Genomic DNA, 21,757 nt, shown 5'->3' with positions numbered 1-21,757 from the left:
CCATGATCACACAGAGAGAGGCAAGGTTAAAGGCCCAGTATTCCCAGATTTTGAGACAAGATGTCTACATTATACTGACTCTGAAGGAGTTAAAGATATTTAACTTGGAATACAGGATACTTAGAAGACTGAAATATCCTCAAATAATAGCAGTGTGACCCTTCACAAATTACTTAATCTCTCTGTGCCTCAAATTTTTCATCTGTAAAATGGGGAAAATAATAGCACCTACCTTTCAGGGTTGTTATGAGGATAAAATGAGATAACATTTTTAAATTTCCTTGCAAATCTTCAAATGCTGTATAAATGCTATTATTATTGTTATTATTCTGAAAGACAGTTTTCTTGTCTAATGAAATTTGATTTGTTCTGTTTGCCCCTAGAGGGACCATGGATAGACATTGTCAAGAGACAGATTTTAACTATATATAAGAAAAAAGTTGAGCATCGAATTGATACAGGGACTAGAGTGCTAGGCCTGGAGTCAGAAAGAACCAAGTTGAATTGTGACCCTGGAGGCAAGCTGTTTAATCCTGTTTGCCTCAGTTTCCTCCTCTGTAAAATGATCTGGAGAAAGAAATGGCCAACCTCTCCAGTGTGTTTGCTAGGAAAACCCTAAATGGGATCACGGAGAGTTGGACAGACTGAGCAACAACAAGGAAGAAGTTATTTAAAATTAGATCTGTCCAAAGGTAAAATGTGCTACCTCCCTCCCAGTAACAAGGCTTAGAACACAGCAGCACTTAAGAGTTTTGGCAATCATTCACTCATTCATTCATCGGCATAAGTCTTTAAATGTTGGCTAGATAATCTTTTGCCTGGGATGTGGCATCCATCCTGCGCAGGTATGGGCAAGTTTCAGAGGTCCCTCCAGTCTCAGGATTCTGTAATCCAGGGGTCCCTTCTCTCAGCCTCAAGCACCCCCCAGTCAATCACCTCCTTAAGATGCCTGGGGTAGGGTGGAAGCTTCTCCCTTCTCTGTCTCTCTTTTTTCACCATCACTACCCCACCCACCCTTAGTGCCATTCCTAGGAGGGAGGTACCCCTGAGACTGACAAAAAAAAAAAGCAAACAGGGCAGGGTTTCCTCCGCAGGCCTGAGGGCCCTTCCAACCCTGCTCTACTCTGGGTTTTGGCAGGCCACCTTTCCAGGTACCAGGCAGGGGCCTAGATGCCAGAGGCATGTTGTGGCAACACCTGCCAGTGACGTGCATGGAAGGAGCTCATGACTTAATTGGGGGGAGGGGGAATGTATAGCAGGAGACCAGGCAGGTAAGTTCAGCCCATAGGCAAGAGGGGAAAAGGGGGACATTGAGATAAAACATTTTGAAATCAAGTCAAGAGACCCTCATTGAAACAGATAGCTACTATCAGCCCAAGGAGGTATTTCCCTGAAGCACCATGGAACTTGTGACTGAGGGAGTGAGAGAGAGCAGCAGGAACCCACCTCATCTGTCCTTTTCCCTTGAGAAGGAACCCCTGGAACACTCTATCCTATAGCCTGCTATAATACAGGGCCCATCTTACCTGGTTGTGAAGGCTCTCTTCCCCTTAACCCAACACAAATGAGGATGACCAAAGCCCACCTTACCTGGTCTATGGAACCAGTTGCCGCTGACTGGCTGCCTCTGTCTCTCTCTCTCTCTTAGCTCTGACAAGGTGAACACCTACCCATACTGCCATCTGTCAGCAACCAACACCAACACCAGATTATCAGCCCCTGCCACCCCCACTGTACCCATCTTGCTTGCCTGGCATCGTCAACATGAGCAGCAAAAACTGAATTCTGCCCAAGAGGCACCTCTGAGACTGGCACAGCCGGTCCAGTCCTGTCAGATACCACCTGTAGGTAGCAGGGACTGAGACGACAACTTATTTTGATTTCCTAGATGCCCTCCCCTTTGGTTCCCCAGGGAGTGGGGTGGGGGTGGACATTGAGCAGTGGGGAAGAAGAAAGGGGCAAGGCAGGGAACGGAAAAAACAAGCATAGCTAGTCCTGAGGGGGTGTAGGTCCAGCAGAGGGGATTTGGGGAAAGGAGAGGGAGGAGGGAGACAGAAGTGGCAGGTGAGTCAGGGAGGGGTTGGGGAGGTAGAGATGCCTGGGGCTCTCCACTCAACCTTGAGTCATCCTCACAACTTCCTGGCTTTGGAGAAACACAAACAACCTCCTCCTGGCACCCCAGTCCAAATCATACAAAACAAGGGGGGAGGGGCAGATAAAGGTCAAGGGGAAACTGTATATTAAGTGAAAGAGGTGGCACTGAGCCATTCCCATCCAAAGCCAGTAGCCCCCCTTCTGGTCCCCATCTTGTGTCTTTTCCAGACACCTAATCTCCCAACTACCCATAGGGCCATCCCTGATGGGGAACCCCAAATGCTTTCTTCCCTGCCTCCTGCCTAGAGACCCACCTGGAACACGCCCAGCTTCAGAAGGGGATCCCAGTGCCTCCATATGCTGTCTTCTCAGCTCCCTGCACTGTGTACAGAAAGTCTCCGATGCCCCACTCTGCCTCTGCCTTGGCCCAGCCCTGTCAAGCCCAGCCTTCCCTCCCCTCCTCACTCCACCCCGCTCCTAGGGAACCTGATTCCCTCACACCCCACAGGTCTCCTGGCCTCCTAGTCTGCCATCACCCTCCCAGGACACCCCTCCCCCCTACACTCAGCTCGACCTGAGATAACCCTTTCCCAACTCTGTCCCTAGGGCCCACTGAGGCAGGGAAACAGGGCTTTTCAACTCACTTACCCCTACCACCAAAGGGGTCCTACCCTGAGATCCAAGGATTTCAGGGGATCTGTGGACTTGGATGGGAAAACAATGATATCTTTATTTTCACAAAAATGAAATTTAGCACTTCCCTCCATTTTTAAAAAACCTTTTTCTGAGGAGGTCATTGACTTTACCAGCCTGTGAAAAGGGTCCATGACACACAAAAAAGGGCTCAGAACTCCTAAGATTAGAGAGATACAAAGAGAGAAAAGATCCAGAAATAGCATAAAAAGCCAAAAGACACAGGGAGAGGGTCGTTGCTAAGACAAAACAACATAGATGATATGCAGACATCCTACAAACTCAATGAAGGGAGCTTTGTTGATGAGGGTAGTAGAGTTGACAATCAGCCAAGATCCCTAGGAAGTCCTTCTTCAGCTTCAACCCGGGCAAAGGAGATAGTATTATCTCATTGTGTCTTTGGTGGGCATGTAGATGAGCTTTCCTAGGGCCCTCCGACATACCCACCTGTTCCCCTTCTTCCCAGTCCCTGAACACAGATAGCATGGAATGACATCCCCCCTGTGGAGGGGGCTGGGCAAAAAGGTCAAGATAATTCTATCAAAATGGGGGTGGGATGGACTAAGGCTGACCCAAGACCCAAAAAACAGGGTAGTGTGGGGACCTCTCTTTAAGAGAGAAATGATTGTGCCTACCATACAGTATTTTACTTTGCAGCCTAAGGGCAGAGGACCAGACACAGGGATGAAATGGAGGGGTAAGGGAAAGGCAAGAGGTGATGTGGGTTCAGTTGTCTCTCCACCTCCCTGTTCCCTTTAAGCCCCTACTTTCTGAAACAAGGAAGTCAGGATCATGGTAGTGGAGGGAAAAACCGGAAAATAGTCGAGGTGAATAGGACAGGAGAAGAGATCCACGGGGACAAAGTCAATCTGTCTGCCCACACCAACCAAACAGGTTTGGAAACTACAAATGGAGGCTGGCTTCTGAGGTATAAGGGGAAAGGTTAAGAAGCAGGGGGGACTTGCCCAGAGGCATCCCTGCACTTCCGTACTCCCAAGGGGCCCCAACTCCACCAAGCTCTCTGTACCTCCAAAGTATTCTCCTCCCACCCCAAGTTCCCCGGAAGTTCTCTTCCCCACCCCCTTTCTCTCCCTAGCGTTCTTGTTTACTTCCTGAAACTTGTCCTACCTGGCTAGCAAAAGCTGGCAGAGAGGCTCTTTGGTTTCAGGGGCCACAATATTAAATATTGTAAATCCCATTCTAACCATAATATGGAAGATATCAGTGGGGCAATGGGGGTCTGTGAGCCTCCGATAGTTTGCAAGGCAAGGGAAACGCTGAAAGAAATTATATGAAGATTGAAGAGGTAGACTTGGACAATGGAAAAGGATCCAGAGATTATTTGGTAAAGGTGTTCCTTACTATGCTTGCATACTCAATTGTAGGGAATGAACCTTCCCTGGGAGAATTCTAGAATCTCCCTTTAAATGAGATTTGGAAAGAAATGGGAAATCTTTGATATGTAACTATAATAGATCTATGGAGACCCCAGAGTGACATCTACCCTGACCTTTGCATCAGGTGGAAAGATATGAGGAAACTATTCACAAGAAAAAAATCATAACAAAGGTATGTCTGCCTCTGGAAGGGGGAGGATTCTTTTAAAGTTTAATTTGGAAAATATGCAAAAGTGGTCAGAATCTGATCAGGGTTAATCATTACAGGTTATTTGCCCAGGGAGGGAGGGGATAGCTCCCATATCCCCTAAACTGATTTTCTGGGGAGGTTAGGGGACAGTTGGTGAGGAAGCAGAGTCCAAAAGGAACAGATTTCTTATCCTCAGTCTTGAGAGAAGCTGCACCTGAGAAGGGGAAGTAAAATTCCCTGTGAGGAAAATTTACAGCAAGAATGGGCCCCAACTATCCTACATTCTTTTCTGAGTACAGAGAGCTCTTCTACTTCATCACACAGTGGGAAAGGCAGCATTAGACCCCCAATGGCCCCACTCTCATCTATCTAGCAGGGACCCAGACATTCAGCCCCATAATTTCTTGTTGGGGCATTATTGTTGAGTTCCCCATGTCCTCCACCCCCATTCTCTGCCACAACAAGAGAGATGTTGAGATAGAGCTGGAAGGTGAAGAATAATGTACCCATCTACCTCAGTCCACTGAGCAAGGAAAATCGAGCTGGGGAGAGAAACAATTCCTCTCTCCAAAAACTAACCCTAATTCAGCGTGCCCTAATCCTCATAGTGATCCCCCAAATGGAGTTTTCAGAATCCTCTTCTAGGCAGATCTTGAAGAATCCCAACCAGGGCTCCCAACTAGAGCAAGCTCACTGTAGGTTTGCAGTGGCCTGGGGTCACCCACATCACCTCTTGCCTTTCCCTCCTTACCCCTCCATTTTAATGGGAGCTTGAACCTCCCAGTAACCCCCCCCCCTATTCCAATCCTCCTTTTAGGAAGGGAAGGGGAAGGGCTGTCCAAGGGAAGCAGAAATCATCCAAATTAAAAAAGATTTCCTATTGTCACCATCCTCCAACAGACAAAATGCTGGCAAATATTCTCATCACAGAAGTCAGAAGAAATCTTTAGAGATGGAGAAGTCACACTGGACCCTTAGGAGGGGTGTGGAGAAAGGGAAGGAGCAGGAGTGAGAAGCCACCGACAGGACAGGAACAAAGGAAGGGGCTGGGCAGTAGGGCGCTCCCAGGTATGTCAGAGGAGGAGACGGGAAGTTTAGCCCTTACCGGGACCGTGGCTATTGGTACGCACCTGGCTTGGAAGCCATCCATTTGGGGAGGGACGTACCTTGCCCTTAACCACCTGTGTCTCCCCTCTCCCCCCCTCCCCAGCACTCTTTGCAGGGTCCTCAGCCCTCTCACCTGCACAGGTTCCTCCATCCCTGTCTGCCATTATGGGGCCGGGGATGGAGTTAAAGTACTGCCCACTAGACACCATGTCCATGCGCAAGGGGCCCTGGCACAGCCAGGTACAAAGATTCTGGGGGTAAGGGCGAGTGGACATTGTTGTCTTGGATAGGTATTTATCCTCCTACCTGGAAAGCCCCAGTATGAGAGGCCCAAATGCTGGGGTCCACTGTCTGGTTCTTTCCGGTGACAGCTGAGGGTCCAGGGCACTGGGGGCAGATTCCCGGGTTTCTCTTTTCAGAAAATGTGCTGGCAGGGGAGGGGGGGTGGAAGGATGGTAGAGCCGGGAGGAAAGGCTGCAAAGGCGGTAAAGTGACTGGGACTGGAAAGGTGGAGGCGGGGCCAGGAAGAAGAGGGAGGAGAAAAAAGAATACTCCTCTGGCCACTAGGGTGGGGAGTGTTGATGTTATTCTAATCCCGGCCTTTGGGCCCTAGGTGTAGGAGGGGGGGAGGGAAGGGAGAGGGCCCAGGTGTCCAGAGCAGCCAGCGGCTCCCACTCACACTGAAGGACACCTAAGGCCTCGGCTCCTGGAGGAGGCGGGAGGGAAGGAGCTTGCCGTTCCCCCCCCTCCCCCTAAGAAGCCAACCAGTCAACAGGAGGTCCGGTCGGGGCGCGGGTCCCACCCCTGGGGCAGAGGGCAGAATCCAAACGTGGTTTCGCTTCCAGGAGGCGGCTGACAACCCCCGTGGCCTGTTCGGCCCGGTCCCCATCCCGACTTTCCCGAGCCTCTCAGGCACCTTAGCCCCCCGGCGCAGCGGGCAGGTGCCGGGGCCGGAGTCAGAAAGCACCGAGTCCAAGCTAGCCTCAGGTCTCGGCCCTTCCCCCGGCTGCCGAGCGGAGGACAAGAACCGCAGAGAGCTGCGGAGATCAAATAAAGTAACCTCTGGGAAGCGCTTAGCACGAGGCCGGCCCAGAGGGCTCCCGGCGCCTTTTCCTTCCAGCTCCCCGGGGGAGTTCTCAGAGCCCCGCACTGGGCTCCCGCGCTCGCTGGTCACTCTCGGTGGGCTCACAGGCCCCTCTGACGCTCTGTGAGAAGGGGCCCCCGGTAGCCTCCCGGGGAGGCTCTTTAAGTGAGCCAGGCATGACACAGGAAGTCTCCGGGTATGACAGCTGGAGTCATTGCCCAGTGTGGAAGGGAGGAGGGTGAAGGGGCCGGCTTCCCAGGGCCTCCGAGCCGCGGCCGCGGTGCCCTGCCAGTCACCAGAGTGAGGCCCGTGGCAGGCAAAGCGGTGCATCTGGAGTCAGTCTGTCTTACCCATGGGACATCGGGCAAGTCACATCGGGGCTTCAGGGTCTTTGTAAGACTGGGGAACAGCATTAAACGGCCCACTTCCCTTCCCCACACTCCAACGAACGCCCGTGAAATCAGCCCTCAAAGTCCCCTCAGTGGCTCAGCGAGGGAGCACCGGCTCCGTGCTCCCCACAAATAAAGCGCCGGCCTGAGGCGCTTCGGACAGTCCGGATTCCCGCTCCGCTTTCCTCAGCCGGGCTCGCCTGGGCTCTCGCCTCGGCTCTCGCCTCACACACGGGGAGAGAGCAGGCCCACTGCGAGAAAGAGGCCCGGCCTTGTCACTGCTTCCCGACCGTACAGACGGGCAGCCCCCCTTCTGAGGCCCTTGTGTCTGGCGCGGCAGAGCCACCCGTGTCAGCAACAGTTATCCCGTCGTCTCTGCGTTCCCAAAGTGCGTTCTAGTCTCTAATTTATCTTCAGAACAAATGCCGGGACGCAGGCGCTCGTGGGCGCTATTACCCCCATTCTGCAGGCAAGAAGTACTTTCTTTCCTGTTTTACGTTCCCCCCCCCCCAGGCCGCCAACTCTCGGAATGGGGCGCCAGCCGCCCTTTGTTGGAGTTTGTGCAGTCTCTTTGGGCCTAGGGCTGGACGGGGCTCCGAGGCAACTGGTCCACCCCTTCCTTTCACAGAAAGCCCTCTGAGGTCCAACTGAGAGAGAACTGGAGACTTCCTGGGGGGTCTAGAACAGGCGCGCACACCCTCCTAAGCTCCGAAAAGCAACAATCCCAAGCCTAAGGAAGCGGTCTCCTGGTTTTACAGGAAGGGAAACTGAGTCCCAGGTCACCTCCCAGCTCAGCGAGAAGCCAAGTCCCACTTTGTGCGGGCGCTCCTCCGCACTGAAAGAGAGACAGGCCTTAGCCCCAGCCCCTGCTCTCCGAGAGCACTCAGGGAGCACGGACAAACCCCAAGCACCGAAGCGGGGATAAAGTGGAGGAGGAGGCACTGTGTAAAGAGGAGGGACGGGGAAGGCCTCGGAAGGAGATGGGCCTAAAGCACGGACAGAAAGTCAGCAAACGAGACTTTGCTCGTAGTTTAGTTATGGAGAACAGGCACGGAGAGGGGAAAGTCCGCGGCTTCCGGGGGCGCCAGGAGAGTCGCGGGGCTTCAGCCTGGCAAAGGAAAGACCCACAACAGAGGGCGCTGCCTCCCCGTCAGCCATTCAGAGGACAAGCCTGGCCCCGCCCTCGTCAGGGCCCGCCCACGTGACCCGCCTCCGGAAGGCCCCGCCCCCGAGATGGCCCCGCCTCCGGACTGGCCACGCGTGACGTGACCCGGCACTACGTCACACCCGGAAGCGGCGGCGGGTCTGCGGGCTCCTGGATCAGTCGGTCAGCCTACCTGTCTGGCGGGGCTCGGGCCGGCGGGGGAGTGCAGCGGCGCGGAGCGGAGCCAGAGCCGGAGCGGAGCCATGAGCGGGGAGCCCGGGGACGTAGTGCCCACTCCCGGGGAGCCCCTGCCGGGCAGCGGGGTGCGCATCGTGGTGGAGTACTGGTGAGGGGGACGCGGAAGGGTCTTCTCCTGCCCCTGCCCTCCTCCTTCCCCTCCTCCCTTATTCCTCCTCCCTTTCCCCTCTCTTTTCCTTCCTCCCCTCCTCCTCCCTCCCCTCTTCCCCTCTCCCCTTCCCCTCCCTTCCCTTCATTTCCCTGTCTTTTCCCTCCCTCATCCCTCCCCTCCCCTTCTCTGCCACCGTCCCTCCATCCGTCCCTCTTCTCCTTCTGTCCTCCCCTCCCTCATCTCCGGTGCCATTGATGAGAAGCCCCCTGGGACTCTGCCTCAGGGACCCGCCCCACCCCCAGCACAAACAGCCCCCTCCTTCTCTAAAACCCACTGAGCCCTATTCAGATTCTGGCCGGCCCGGACTCCTCCCAGGCCCCTCCAGATTACCGAAAGCCCCCCAGACTGGAGCCCTCTTTGCGCAGGTCCCAAACCTTGCTCTCTGCCCAGCGGGACCCTGGCCCTTCATCTCCTCCCTCCACTGTAGCGACCAGACTTGACGTCCAACCCCACATTAAGCCTCTTCTCTCAGTCTGGGTTTTGGGGCCTGTAGATTCCCTCACAGGGGACTCGCCCACTAGACCCCATTTAACTCGGTATCCTTGCGCGAGTCCAGAGGGGCCCCAACCTGCCACTAGACAAATAACCCTAACTTCATTTAGGACCCCTCATCTAGTTCTCCTCACTCTCCTCCCTCTTAACTTTTTTCATCCCTCCATTCTTTTTACTTCCTTTATCTTCCTCTCCTTCCTTCATTTCCCTCTCCTCCTCTCCCCTCCTTTCTTCTCTCCCTTTATTTCCCCTCTTCTTTTCCCCTTCTTCCTCTTATCTCCAGCTCCCCTTTCATGGCCCTGCTTTCCCTGTATCTTCCTTCCTCTTCTCTTCCCTTCTTTCCTAAAAAACAAACCTCCCGGCTCTCGCTCCTGCAGCGAACCCTGCGGATTTGAGTCCACCTACCTGGAGCTGGCCAGCGCGGTGAAGGAGGAGTACCCCGGCATTGAGATCGAGTCGCGCCTTGGGGGCACTGGTGAGGAGCGCGGGGGAGGGGAGACAGGGAAGGAAATCCCTGGAGCTGGGCGGGGAGGCAGGGGGCGAGGGCAGCCCCCGGGAATGCCCTCCTGCGCTCAGGGAGGTTTTACATTAGGAAAAGGGGGGTCCTCAATCCCGTCCATCCACCCAGCATTCCCAAAGCCCCTGCCAGGTGTAAGGCACAAGATGCAAAGACGGGACCCAGAGGGGCCCAGACCTCCTCTCAGAACACCCCGTGCCAGTCAGCAGGCAGGCCTGGGGAGCCGCTTTGGTAAAGGCCAGTGGCCAGCCTGGGAAGCCTGATTTAGCAAGACTGGGCCCGAGGAGCCTGGGATAGCGTCAGTTAAGTCCATCAAGACCTAGTGCGCTCTCACAGGCTGTATTTCCTCTGATGCTCCAAGTGCTCCAGTGAGGCAGGACTTTGCGTCCTGGTGTGCAGGAGTGGACGATAGAACGATGAAAAGGTCATCAGCATCCATTGGGACCTCGGCTCATTTCTGGCCAGCCTACTGTGACGCTGGCAAAGCATTGAGTTGGAAGGGCCCTTCTGGCTTCTATAGTAAAGTATCTTCCAGGCGGACATCTGATTCAACTCATTAAATACTCATTGAGTGCTTCTCATGTGCCAGAGACTGCTTAGTGCTGGAGATACAAAGGGGCAAAGGGCAGGGCCTGCCCTCGGAGCTCGCAATCCCACGGGAGAGACAACCAAATAGATGCACACACGCCACCCACAGGATAATTAGGAAATCATTGGAATAAAGGGATTGGGGAAGGCTTCCTATAGAAACTGGGGTCTTAGTTGTGATTTAACAGAAGCCGAGGAGGCCAGTGGTTGGGATGGAGGCGGGAGAGCGTTCCAGGCCGAGGCGACAGTCAGAGAATGTCTAGCAGCAAGAGCTGGAGGCCGGGGTGTCCAATAAGTGGCGAGCGTGGCCTTGTGGCGCCTCGCAGGGGGCACAGGGAGGAGACCTGGTCTCTGGCTGCTGCCCCTGTGCAGACCACGAGCCCTCGGCCCCAGTCTCTTCCCCGGCTGAGGCTGACTTGAGTACGGAGCTGACTGAGGAAGCAGGAGCCCAGGGAGTGTGTGGAATGGGACTGTGTGATCCGGGGGCGGGGAGGCTTTCTCCTCATCTCTGACCCCTCAAACTCTTCCCCTTTCTTCCCATCAGGAGCCTTCGAGATTGAGATCAATGGGCAGTTGGTCTTTTCCAAGCTGGAGAATGGGGGGTTTCCCTACGAAAAGGATGTGAGTAGCAGCATGGAGGGATGATGGGGGTGACTCATTCCGTGCCCTCTCACCAATTTCCCCTTCTCTTCCCGCAGCTTATTGAGGCTATCCGAAGAGCCAGTAGTGGGGAGCCTCTGCAGAAGATCACCAATAGCCGCCCCCCCTGTGTCATCCTGTGAGCCTGCAAGGCCAGGGCTCCTTCCCCACACCCTCTGTCCTGGATGCCCCCCCCACGGCGGCGTTCTCTCCATCTGCACCAAGTCCGTCCTCCTGGGAGACTAGGACTAGAGCCCATCGCATTGACCGAGCCTTGGTTCCCCCTCCAGCCCTCCCGGTCTTGTTCCCCTCTCCCCGCCCGCCTGTGCTGAGAGATGCCTGTCAACTTCTTGATGAAGCCAGGGACGAGAGCTTTGGAGACTCCAGGTACCAGCCTGGCTGCCCCCTCCCCAGAGAGTTCAGAAGAGAGGGGAGAGCCCCCTCATCCCCATCCCCAGTGTTTCATAGGAACGTCATACGTACAAATGCGTGCCCGCACACGCATACACACAGTGCCTCAAAGATGCCTGTACCCTCCCTTGCCTGGCAGTGCCAACGAGGTGCCACCAAACTTCTAATTTATTTCCCACACACAAACAACACATCCCCTTACTCTGGGGGAAACACTAATTGTTGGCAATAAACTGACACTGCTACTCTTTCCCCTCTGCATATATGGAGGTGATGGCTGGGTTCCCTCGGGGAGGTGTTTTCTCAGCTTAGAAAGACATTCAACCGGAAGGAACAGCAAGGAGAAAGAAGGGAGGAGGACAGGAAAATTGGTGCACAGAAAGCTGATTAAGTAACTGTCCTTCCCTGTCCTGGTCCCTCTCAGGCCCACCCCAAACACAGAGGTAAACCTCCCTCCTACCAGGGGATTGGAATGCTTGTCAAGGAACAAACTTGGTGGAGCTCAGTGGGTTTCCATTCCATTGTATTTGATGGCTCCTTCCCCAAGTTCTCCTGGGCTTGGAGACCCCCAGGGAAAGGGAATTCTTCCCATTCTGGAGCTTCAGTAGTACTTATTTATGTATTTATTGGTACAGGCCTGTGATTTCATCAGCATAGGGAACTCTGAGCAGAAGCTCCTCAGAGTTGCCTGAAGCATTTCAGAATTTAGGGTTTCCAGCCCAAGGTTACACAGCTAGTATGTCAGAGGGAGACCTTGAAGGTCAGCTCTTCCTGTCTCTAAGGCCCTGTATTCTCTAAGGCACTCTGTTACCCCTCAGCCCTGGACTAAATCCAGCTTGTTTCACTCAGATGTGACTTTGCATTCCCCGGGATTTGTCTTGGAGAAGGGGTTTCAGACTCCGTTGCTCACCCCTCCCCCATCACCCAGTTCTTGTCAGGGCCCTGCCACCCAGCTCTGGCCCCCTTGGACAGGGCTGATGATGCCTGTAAGCTACAAAGGACAAGGTGGGTGAAAGGTACAGAAGGATCCCCAGACACAGGCCAGGAGCCCAGCTGTTTTCCAAAATATATTTGCAGAGAAGATGGTGTACTTCTACACCCTCTCATCATTAAAAAAAGAAAATAAAAAATAAATTCCAAGGAAACAATGTACAAAGGATTTAGGGATCTGGAGGTCCTTCCCCTACTCCCAAGGCCCTCTTTGCCTCCATTGTCCATTTGGAGCAGAAATAAGTCAGAAACACATCAGACACTCAGTCTCTGGAGATGGAAGTGCGTTATCTCTGAGCTTTTTCATCTCCCCTTGGACATCTCTGCTGTCCCTTGCTGTGGGAACCAAGAGTGGGAGGAGCAGGAGATGGCCTGGGGCAAGTCTCCACTGAAGAAAATTGACCATGTATACCTGAATTGCAGTCATGTTCCAAACCAAGATTCCAGTCTAGGTGTTTGGAGCTCAGAAACCAATAAATAGACTCCCAGCAGTGGGGGGGAGGGGGGAACCTCCGAGCTGCCAGAAGGGGCAATGTGATAGTGCAACCCAAAATCCAGTCTTGTCAGATGATCCCCCTCTTGCTCTGGCCAGACAGGGAGTCTGAGGGGCATGGTCTTTCTTCCCCCACCCCCAACATAAGTGCAATGCAGAGTTTCAAAGGTTCTCAGCATCTGGGTCTTCCAGAGATCACACAGGCATATCCAAACCCAAATACTCGGGGTTCTCAGCTGTGGGCGTCCCTGCAAAGCCATTAGGGGCAGCTCCTCGATCAGGGGGATCCTGGTCCCAGTAGTAGAGGTTGTCAAAGGCTGGGCTGGAGAAAGTTGGAGAAAGATGAAGGGGACCCCCGCCATGGGGGGCCAAATACTCGGGGTTCTCCACAGCTGCGCCAAAGGTAAATGTGTCTTTGACCACTCCATTCTTCCCTGGAGGAGGCAACTTGGGACGTTCCAGGGTGGAGCTGGATGGGCGGGGGGGAGTCAGGGTCCCTTCCCGGGGAGAAGGGGGTGGTAGGTGCACCTCTGGCTGGTTCACGTATTCTGTTAAGGGAAAAAAAATCCTGAATGTTAGAGAAATTGAGCTATGTATCCCTACTAGAAAGAGGGCTTTCCTCTCTAGCAGAGTACTTAGACCTTGGCTTAGGAAAGGTCCCTCCTCCCTCCAGAACTAGCTCAAATCCTTGAAGAAAAAGGGACAGCTTCATGGGGCAGTGGATAGAGCACTGGCACTGAAGTCAGGAGGACCTGAGTTCAGATCTGGCCTCAGACAAGTAACACTTCCTAGCTCTGTGACCCTGGACAAGTCACTGAACCCTAGCTCTCAGATCAGGGTGACCATACCAGGCAGGGGGCCACAGGCAGGTGGGACGATATAGCCATCCATCTCAGGCAAGGGTCCTGTGGGATCCTCACTGTAGCGCTGCAGGGGGCTGAGGTCTCGAGGCGGGAGTCCCTTTAGTCCCTTAGGGCTCCCTCCAGGGTCCCCATCAAACACATCAGAACCAGTCCCTTCCCAGGGTTCTGCTGAAGATTGTGGAGGGTCATCTTCAGAGCCTTCCAGTCCTCCTGGAAGCTCCCCGCCACTCTGGGGGCAAGAATAGGAGGTTGTTATGAGGTTGTGAATGAAGGGGAGTCATTTTGGGCTGGAGACACAAGATGGGAATAGGCTGGGAGTTCCCTTCCCAGTGGACATTGCCCCCACACCCTTACCCTCGTGGAAGAACTTCTGTGCCTTCGATGGGCAGCGCCTCCAGGCCCTGGAGCCAGGGGAGGGTCAGGGCAGAAGAAGCCTTGCTGGGGCACCAGGTATTCTTCTGCATCCACTAAGTCACTCATATCGTCTTCCTCCAGCAGTGAGCGGTAGAAAGTGCTGTCCAGGGGGCTGGCTGGGCCAGAATCCTCATTCTAATGGGGGATAGGACAATCATGCTCAGTTGGGTGAGATTTCATTGGGGAGAATGGCACAAAAATCTGAGGCAAGGGAGATAACACAGTAGAGTTAAGAAAGAAATGTTTCGCTGTAGGGATGGGTTCAGGAAGGACAAAGAGGAGGCTGTGATATGTTTGAGGGGAAACCCCAGGGGGAGCAGGGGAGCCTTGGGACTTGTGCTGTTCAGTTTTGCCTCTTTCCCGTGGGGACAGGGTAGAATGCAGCTTGGGGGCAGCTTGGAGTCCTAGTACCTGAATGACCACAAAGCGCTGAGGGTCCCGGGCCATTCGTGAAAATTCAGTGACGAGCTCCCGGAACCGAGGCCGACACTCGGAGTCAATCATCCAACCTGGCACAGGGAACAAAAGAGAAACCCATTGGTTTGTCAAGGACAGGAAGCCCATCCACAGTGCTTGAGCCACCCTTTGGGCCAGGCCTTCTCTGACTTGCATTCAAGTGCCTCTGTGTTTTGGGTTCAAACCCTGGCTCTGTTACTGTTTCTCTGACTGTGTTTTATCTTTGGTTATCCATAAATTGCAGGGATTCAATTGGATGACCTATAAAGGTCCTTTCCACTCAAAATAATGTTTTTAGGATTTAATAAACTACATCTTTTATCTCTCATTTGATCTGCACAATAAACCTGGAGGGATACTATTATAGTCTCCTTTTTCTGTATGAGAAAATTAAAGAAACCCACAGAAGCTCCTTTTATTCAGGACTTCATAAAAAAAGCACCTTCTGAAAATCCTAGTTCAAGCCCTGGTTCCCATGATTACCAGCCATGTGACCCTGTGAGTTAGCTTTTCTGAGACTCAGTTTCCTCATCTCTAAAGTGAGTTTAATTACACCACCTACACTCTGTAGCTCACAGGAATATCTGGAAGAATGTGCTTCATTAACTGTCAGACTATAAACTATGTGAGTAACGCATCAATATGTTGAAAATTACGGTCGTGTCCCCTACATTTAACCATGATCATGTAGACATCGATGGTGCAGACGGGGGGCTGAGGCAGCCGGTCCCCCTTCTCCAGCAGGTCCGGAATCTCTCGGGCAGGAATCCCCTCATAGGGTTTAGCCCCAAAGGTCATCAGCTCCCACACTGTCACCCCTGAGAGGAGAGAGAGAAGGCCTTAGAACAGAGGGACGGCGACAGGCCTTGAGTCCTTGAGCTGGGCTGGGGGGAGGAGGCTCTTATAGGCAGAGAAGGGAAGGATGGGGTGGATGGGAGAGAGGACCATGCTCCCGTGTCTCCCCCAGCCCCATTTTAGCAGCATGGACCCGAGAGAAGCGGAGCCTCGGCCATCCCCATTTCTAAGGCCCGGGTTTCCCCACCTCGCTCAGCACCGGGTCCCAGGAGGCAGCCAGCAGGCCTCCTCCAGGAAAACCTGGCAAACCTCTTACTTTCCTAAGACTTTAAAGCTTGGGGCAGTATCCTATATGGGGGGGGGGGGGGGGTTTTCTTTCCCTAATGTTTACTAATCATTTACTAATGAAATCACAGGTGTCATGACCATCCTACACTCCCATAGTATCATCCACTGCACACCCTTTTCCTTCCCACCCCCTATAATTTTGCAAGAAATCACAGCACTTAACAAATCACACATTGGGTAAACATTTGTTCACTTCCTCACCTCCCAGCTAGGTGGCGCAATGAATAGAGCTTTGGGCCTAGAGTCGGGAAGGCCTGAGTTCAATATGTCCTCAGCTATATTTGTGGTCCTAGTGAGTCACTTTACCTCTGCTGCCTCAGTTTTCTCAACTCAAAAATGGGCATACTTCTCGCACTCACCGCCTAGGACTGTTCTGAGGATGCTAATTAATCCTTGTTCCTCCCCTTCCACTCACTTTTCAGCCCCTGGCTACCGGGCTTCTAGCTCTGCCTTCTGCAGAAGCTGCTTTCTCTTCCTCCTTGGCCCCATGGTTTTTCTCCTGGCTGACCACCTTCCTCTGGGGGATTCCTCACTCAGCTCTGGTGTTACTCCCGCTTGATTGCCCTCCTCTCGCTCTGACTGACTTTCCTCAGTCTCCTTTCTTGGCTCATCATCCAAGCCTTGCCACCCAACTGTGAACAGTCCCTAAGGCCCCGTGCTGGGCCCTCTCACCTTCTCCCTGATGATCTCATCAGCTCCCGGGGGTTCAATTATTTCCTCCAAATAGATCATCCCCAAAGCTACAGATCCAGGCTTTGCCTTTCTCCTGAATTTGTCTCACATTACTTAGCACAACTTACCGACTGTCCACTCAATGTGTTACGGCCAAAACCGGTCCCACCTCTCCCCTCCACGCCCTGAAGCCCTCCCCTCCTCCAAAAACTTCCCCACTCTCCTTCCAACTGACCAGACTCACGGCTCCCCTCTCCCCCTGCCTCCTCCCTACTCCAAGGGACTCAGTTCTGCCCCTGCATCAGATTGAAGGAGAGCCAGATTCAAATCCAGAATTGGACATGTGAAGCTGGGCCAATCACTCGAAGCGTCTGAGTCCCGGGCTCCTCAGGTCGAAGCCTGGCCCTCAGCGGCCCCCACCTCTGTCCCCTTCTCCCCTCACTTTTCAGACCCTCATTACCCCGAGCCTGCACTGTTATAGGAATTTTCTGGTTGGTCTCTTTGCCTTATTCTCTTCCCATTCTCTTTCCCATTTCCAGTAGTTTCCCCAAAGTACAAGCCACAAACTGCTCTTTAAGCCATTTGCCAAAATCACACAAACCCTCCTCAGGACAGTGACGCCCTCTTAATGAGGGCATTTTGCTGCTCTCACCGTAGCTCCACACGTCACTCTGGTGGGTGAACCTGCGACAGAGAATGGACTCCAGAGCCATCCACTTGATGGGGACCTGCATGGGAAGCCAGTTGTCACACAGACCGTCCCTGAGGCTGGAAGGGGGCCCTGCTTCACTGCCAGGAAGGCAGATGGACGGTGCGCACAAAGTGCTCCCTCCTCCCTCCCCAGCCCTCTCAGCCCCTCACCTTGCCCCCATCTGCGTGGTACTCCGTCTCATCGATGTCCAAGAGCCTGGCCAGTCCAAAGTCCGTGATTTTGACGTGGTTGGGACTTTTGACCAGCACATTTCTAGCAGCCAGGTCTCTGTGCACTAACCGAACCTCCTCCAGGTAGTTCATCCCCTAGGATCAGAGGCAGGGCCTGATGGTTTTTGTAGGCCTTCTCATACCAGCCCCACTTTCTCTAGATAATTTTCCTTCCTGCTGCCTGGAGGCACAGAACTGACCCCGCTGAGTGCTCCCACCTCTAACAAGCTGTTAACGCAGCAGTCTACAAATCCATAGCCTTCTCCCAGAAACTGAGGCAGGGTCGGGAGGTGGCAACCAAGGCATGGAGAGGACATGTCGGGGCTCATTCGTGGAGGTCTGGGGGTGGGGAAGGCAAGGAGGGCATGTTGGGGTTCACTCATGAAGGCCCTGGGGAGTATGGAAGGCGCATGTGGGGCTCATTCTTGGAGATCTTGGGGAAATTGTGGAAGGACAGCTATGAGAGAGGCCTCCCTGTGCCGTACCTTGGCAATCTGCACACACCAGTTGAGGAGGTCCTGGGAGCAGAGTCGCCCTCGATTTTCTCGAACGTGGTCCAGGAGGCAGCCATAGGGCATCAGCTGGGTCACCAGCTGCACTGTGGACGTCAGGCAGATGCCCAGAAGGCGAGACACATATGGAGAGCCGACACCTGCCATCACGTATGCTTCCTGGAGGCCCAAGGGAGACTTAGAAGGGCATAGGGATCCCCATCCCTACTATTACAATGACCCGGTGTGAGTATTCTGTGAGGGTCAGAATTGGAGAAGCTGCTCTAACCTCACCTACAGAGAAGGAGGAAGGCTAAACAACAGCTTACACAGCTGGAATCAGAGGACTGGGACTCTCTCAGAGATCCCTAAGCCAACTTCCTTCCCATTTTATAGAGAGGGAAACTGGGGCACGAGAAACTCAGTCACTTGCTACCTCTGTTTAGCAATGACAAGATTCCAGTGAGGTCTTCTGAACCAAAATTCCGTCTTCTTTGGGTCCTGACTCTTCCCCAAAGGGCCCCTGTGGTATCCCACATCCTTGGGGGTGCAGGTGAGAAGGTGAAGGGACAAGAACCTTACATCCAAGATCTCCTTGTTGGCTTTGGGGGATGTGTTTTCCCTCAACACCTTGATAGCCACTGGGATTTTCACACTTTCACCATCAGGGATCCAAATACCCTGAGCAAAGAGTAGAAGAGAGAAAACATGGGAGTTAGAAAGAGAAGACCAATCCCAACCCAAAACCCCTCGGGCTTCTTCTCAGATCTCTGGTTTCCCCCCAGGCTTTGACTTACAGCATTTTGCCCTAATCCCTTATCAATTAAACAAGCATTTTTGAAGCTCCCATTATGTAAATATTCAAAACTGTAGAGATACAAATCCCTGCTCAAGAGAGGGTCACATTCTATCAGAGAAACCCAGACATACCTAAGTAGATGAATCATATGTGCAAAGTATAAGAAGTTAGGTACTAGAAGCTCAGAGGGGGAACTTGAAAAGAGATGGAAGCTAGGGATTCTAAAAATCAATGTCCTAAAGGGACTGCACTCCAGGAATGGGGAACACCCTCTGCAAAGGTATGAAGACTGGAAATGAAATGTTAAATGAGAGGGACTGAAAACGGGACAGTTTGGTGGGACTGCAGAGTTCTTCAAGGGGATTACTTTTTTATATAATAAATCTCGGGGGGGAGGACTATGGGGACTGAATGTGGATCACAACATAGTATTTTCACTTTTTTGTTTGTTTGTTTTTATTTGTTTGCTTCTTGTCTCTTTTTAAATTTTTTTCCTTTTTTGATCTGATTTTTCTTATGCAGCATGATAATTGTGGAAATATGTATAGAAGAATTGCACACATTTAACATATTGAATTACTTGGGAGGGAGTGGGGGAAGAGGAAGAAAAATTTAGATTTTGAAAGGGTGGGTGTTGAAAACTATGCATATATTTTGAAAATAAAAAGCTAAATAAAATAAAATGTTAAAAAAAATCTGGAAAGATAGACTGGAATGAGATGGTGAAGAGGCTTAAATGCCAAATAAAAGGGTTTATATTTTATCCTAGAGACAATGAATGAGGGAGTCACTGGAGGGTCTTTTTTTCCCTGAGGCAATTGGGGTTAAGTGACTTGCCCAGGAAGTGGTAAGTATCTGAGGCCAGATTGGAACTTCAGGGCTGGTGCTCTATCCACTTCACTATCCAACTGCCCCAGGACATATCTCTTTAGGGAAAGTCAGTTTGACAGCTGTGTGAAGGATGGGCTAGAGAAAGGAGAAGCTTGAGGGAAGAACCTATGCAACAGTCCAGAGGGGCAATGAGGAATATGGTGATTTGTATGGTGGGGAGAAGGGACAGATGTGAGAATTCAGAGATGGGATTTCTGCCCACTCTCACCCCTTTGCTTTATCCCTCACCCTAAGCTTTGCCCTCCACCCTTTCCAGGCCCTGCCCCCTGGGCCAGCCCCATTGCTGACCTTGTAGACGGTGCCGAAGGCTCCAGAACCAAGAACCTTCACTTTCCTCAGCTCTGTCTCTTTTAGGATTCGCATCTGGGCTTGGTTGGGCAGCGCTCCACTGGGCGTCAGGGGCTCCACCAGCTAGGAAAGGGAGGGAGGTTGTCAGAAGCCGGCTGCCCTCCCCCGCCCCAAGGCCCGCCAGACCTTCCGACCCTCCCTTCTCACCTCGGTCTCCTGGAGCAGCCTCCTCATGGTGTGCTTCCGTTCCTTCTGTTTCCGACGTTTAATCAAGATGCCGATGATCAAGCCTATGATGAGGGCTAGAAGCACCCCAACCACCCCAGCAATGATGGAGGTCACGGGGCTGGAGGGAGAAGGAGAGGAGGGGGAAGAGGTGAGATCCCACCATAACTGCAGCAGCTTCTCGGTGTGTGAGGGAGGAGAAGCTCCTGGGCTGGGCCAGTTGGATGATGGGGTGACAGCAAAAGCTGAGGGTGGAGGTGGCTATTTGGACTTGGATACAAAGGTGGACGCTAAAAGGTCCTCTGGGGTGAGAATGGGAGGCTTGCCTGGGACAAGGCCCCAGTACCCTTTCTGTGGACAAAACAAAGGACCTCCTGGGGATCAAACACACCTGGGTTTCTGCTCAGCAGGACAGCCTTTTTCATCCAATACAGTACAGCTGCAGGAAAACATGTGTTAGCCTGGAGGAAGGCTCCCCACCCCAAACACTACCATCTGTCCCCCCTTTTCTGACCTACAGGAGAGAGGTTGGGAATTAGGGTAAAAGTACCAAATCCACATTTTCTCTTCCCAGTGTTTACAGAAAAGTCTCATAGGGGTCAGGTCAGAGAGCAATGTCCTTTCACAATAAATTTCAGAGAATACCCCACTTTCAATTCCCCTCTGCTTCCCCCATGTTAAAATAAGAGTCTAATATAAAGGGAAGCATGGATTACTCCATCCCCAACACTGTAGTAAGTGACCCCAACTCACGAGTGGGTACAGTTGGTGGGGCAGGTCTGGCAGATGCCCTCATCATCTGGATACTTCCAGATGGGTATGAAGGAGAGGTCGGGCTTCACCCCACTGGGGCATCGGGCCACGCAGGAAGGGGGGTCCTTGAAGTGGACACAGGCTACACATTTGTCAGCCTCCTAAGAGTACAGAGAAGAAGAGGTTGAGGGAGAGGAAGCTGTGTGAGAGGATTGTACAGGGATACACAGTCAGGGAAGAAAGCCAGGCTACTTTTCCATTTAAAAAAACTGAAACCTCGATTTAGGGCAATTCCAAGAGACCTGTGATGGAAAGAGCCATCTGCATCCAGAGAGAGAACTATAGAAACAGAATGTAGATCCAAGCACAGTATTTTCTTTTTGTTGTTTGTTCGTTTGGGTTTTTTCCCTCATATTTTTTTCCTTCTTTCACCTTTTGATCTGATTTTTCTTGTGCAGCATGAGTGATATGGAAATATGCTTAGAAGGATTGCACATATTTAGCTATTGCACTTTTAACTATATCGGATTGTTTGTTGTCTGTTGGGAGGGGATAGGAGGGAGACAGGAAAAAAGGTTTGGAACACAAGGATTTGTAAAAGGAAATGTTGAAAACTATCTTTGCATGTATTTGGAATAGTGAAAAGCTATTAAAAAAAAAAAAAAAAAAAGAACAAGAAAGAAAGAAAAAAGCTGAAACCTCACTTGGGACTTTTAGAGCCTTCCTTCAACCTAGCATTTCCCCAAACCCAAAACAAGCATCAGACTATCTTGTTAATTGGGATAATCATTAAGACCCAGTGAGTTTTATCAGTAATAATCCTCTTTCTACTGATAGGAAGGTTAAAACCAAGGCCAGCTTCCAGGCCAGCCAGGAGCCCTCCTCTCATGATCCACACCACAAAACTAACTCTCTTCATTCTCTAACTCTTCCCTGAGTCCCTGAGGAAAAGATCCCCTTCTTGTCAAGGTCAGCCAAGCCTGCTCCTCTGCCCTTGATTCTGTCGCCTCCCATGTCGTCTCAGTACAGACCTCTTTGATTACTTCATTTCTTTTTTTCACACTTTCCTTATCTACTATTGCCTACAAACAGGTCCAGGTCTTAAAAAACCTTTAACTGAACTCTTTCACTCCCGCAAGCTATTGTCCTTTTAAAGCTGTTTTCGGCTCTCTAGCCAAGATTCTAACAAAAGAACTTCTCACCT

General features: G+C 52.2%; 3 protein-coding genes across 5 annotated transcripts in view; 1 reads left to right on the top strand and 2 right to left on the bottom strand.

Annotated features, from left to right (window-relative positions):
- The window catches only part of GRB7 (growth factor receptor bound protein 7), a 40,166-nt gene extending 34,077 nt beyond the window's left edge, over positions 1–6,089 (bottom strand). The window contains exons 1-2 of one of the 3 annotated variants that reach the window (XM_074261396.1): positions 5,788–6,089; positions 2,409–2,475 (exon numbers count right to left, since the gene is read on the bottom strand). In XM_074261396.1, the coding sequence (XP_074117497.1) occupies positions 2,409–2,451 (43 nt within the window). In that variant the 5' untranslated portion in view covers positions 2,452–2,475; positions 5,788–6,089. The remainder of the gene's footprint in view (positions 1–2,408; positions 2,476–5,787) is intronic. The other 2 variants (XM_074261395.1, XM_074261397.1) reach the window with 2 other exon arrangements.
- Positions 6,090–8,224: 2,135 nt separating this feature from the next.
- Positions 8,225–11,415, top strand: MIEN1 (migration and invasion enhancer 1). The gene is made up of 4 exons (XM_074261399.1): positions 8,225–8,444; positions 9,377–9,474; positions 10,649–10,725; positions 10,803–11,415. Exons 1-4 carry the CDS (start codon positions 8,362–8,364, stop codon positions 10,884–10,886), a joined length of 342 nt encoding a protein of 113 aa, XP_074117500.1. The 5' UTR covers positions 8,225–8,361; the 3' UTR covers positions 10,887–11,415.
- A 793-nt stretch (positions 11,416–12,208) lies between these two features.
- The window catches only part of ERBB2 (erb-b2 receptor tyrosine kinase 2), a 34,927-nt gene continuing 25,378 nt past the window's right edge, over positions 12,209–21,757 (bottom strand). Inside the window, exons 15-27 of the mRNA XM_074261393.1 lie at positions 20,554–20,714; positions 20,192–20,239; positions 19,783–19,921; positions 19,576–19,698; positions 18,180–18,278; positions 17,592–17,777; positions 17,047–17,202; positions 16,838–16,913; positions 15,042–15,188; positions 14,326–14,423; positions 13,855–14,049; positions 13,486–13,729; positions 12,209–13,185 (exon numbers count right to left, since the gene is read on the bottom strand). Coding sequence (XP_074117494.1) covers positions 12,833–13,185; positions 13,486–13,729; positions 13,855–14,049; positions 14,326–14,423; positions 15,042–15,188; positions 16,838–16,913; positions 17,047–17,202; positions 17,592–17,777; positions 18,180–18,278; positions 19,576–19,698; positions 19,783–19,921; positions 20,192–20,239; positions 20,554–20,714 — 2,025 coding nt within the window. The 3' untranslated portion in view covers positions 12,209–12,832. The remainder of the gene's footprint in view (positions 13,186–13,485; positions 13,730–13,854; positions 14,050–14,325; positions 14,424–15,041; positions 15,189–16,837; positions 16,914–17,046; positions 17,203–17,591; positions 17,778–18,179; positions 18,279–19,575; positions 19,699–19,782; positions 19,922–20,191; positions 20,240–20,553; positions 20,715–21,757) is intronic.

The sequence above is a fragment of the Sminthopsis crassicaudata genome, chromosome 4 (assembly GCF_048593235.1).
Source record: "Sminthopsis crassicaudata isolate SCR6 chromosome 4, ASM4859323v1, whole genome shotgun sequence".
NCBI classification, from domain to species: Eukaryota; Metazoa; Chordata; class Mammalia; order Dasyuromorphia; family Dasyuridae; genus Sminthopsis; species Sminthopsis crassicaudata.
The sequence above is the reverse complement of the archived record's forward strand: the minus strand, read 5'-3'. Positions and strand labels throughout refer to the sequence as shown.

Coding starts and splice junctions, on each gene's coding strand:
- MIEN1 (XM_074261399.1), top strand. CDS start 8,362: ATGAGCGGGGAGCCCGGGGACGTAGTGCCCACTCCCGGGGAGCCCCTG. Junction 8,445..9,376: donor CGCATCGTGGTGGAGTACTG/GTGAGGGGGACG, acceptor TCGCTCCTGCAG/CGAACCCTGCGGATTTGAGT. Junction 9,475..10,648: donor GTCGCGCCTTGGGGGCACTG/GTGAGGAGCGCG, acceptor TCTTCCCATCAG/GAGCCTTCGAGATTGAGATC.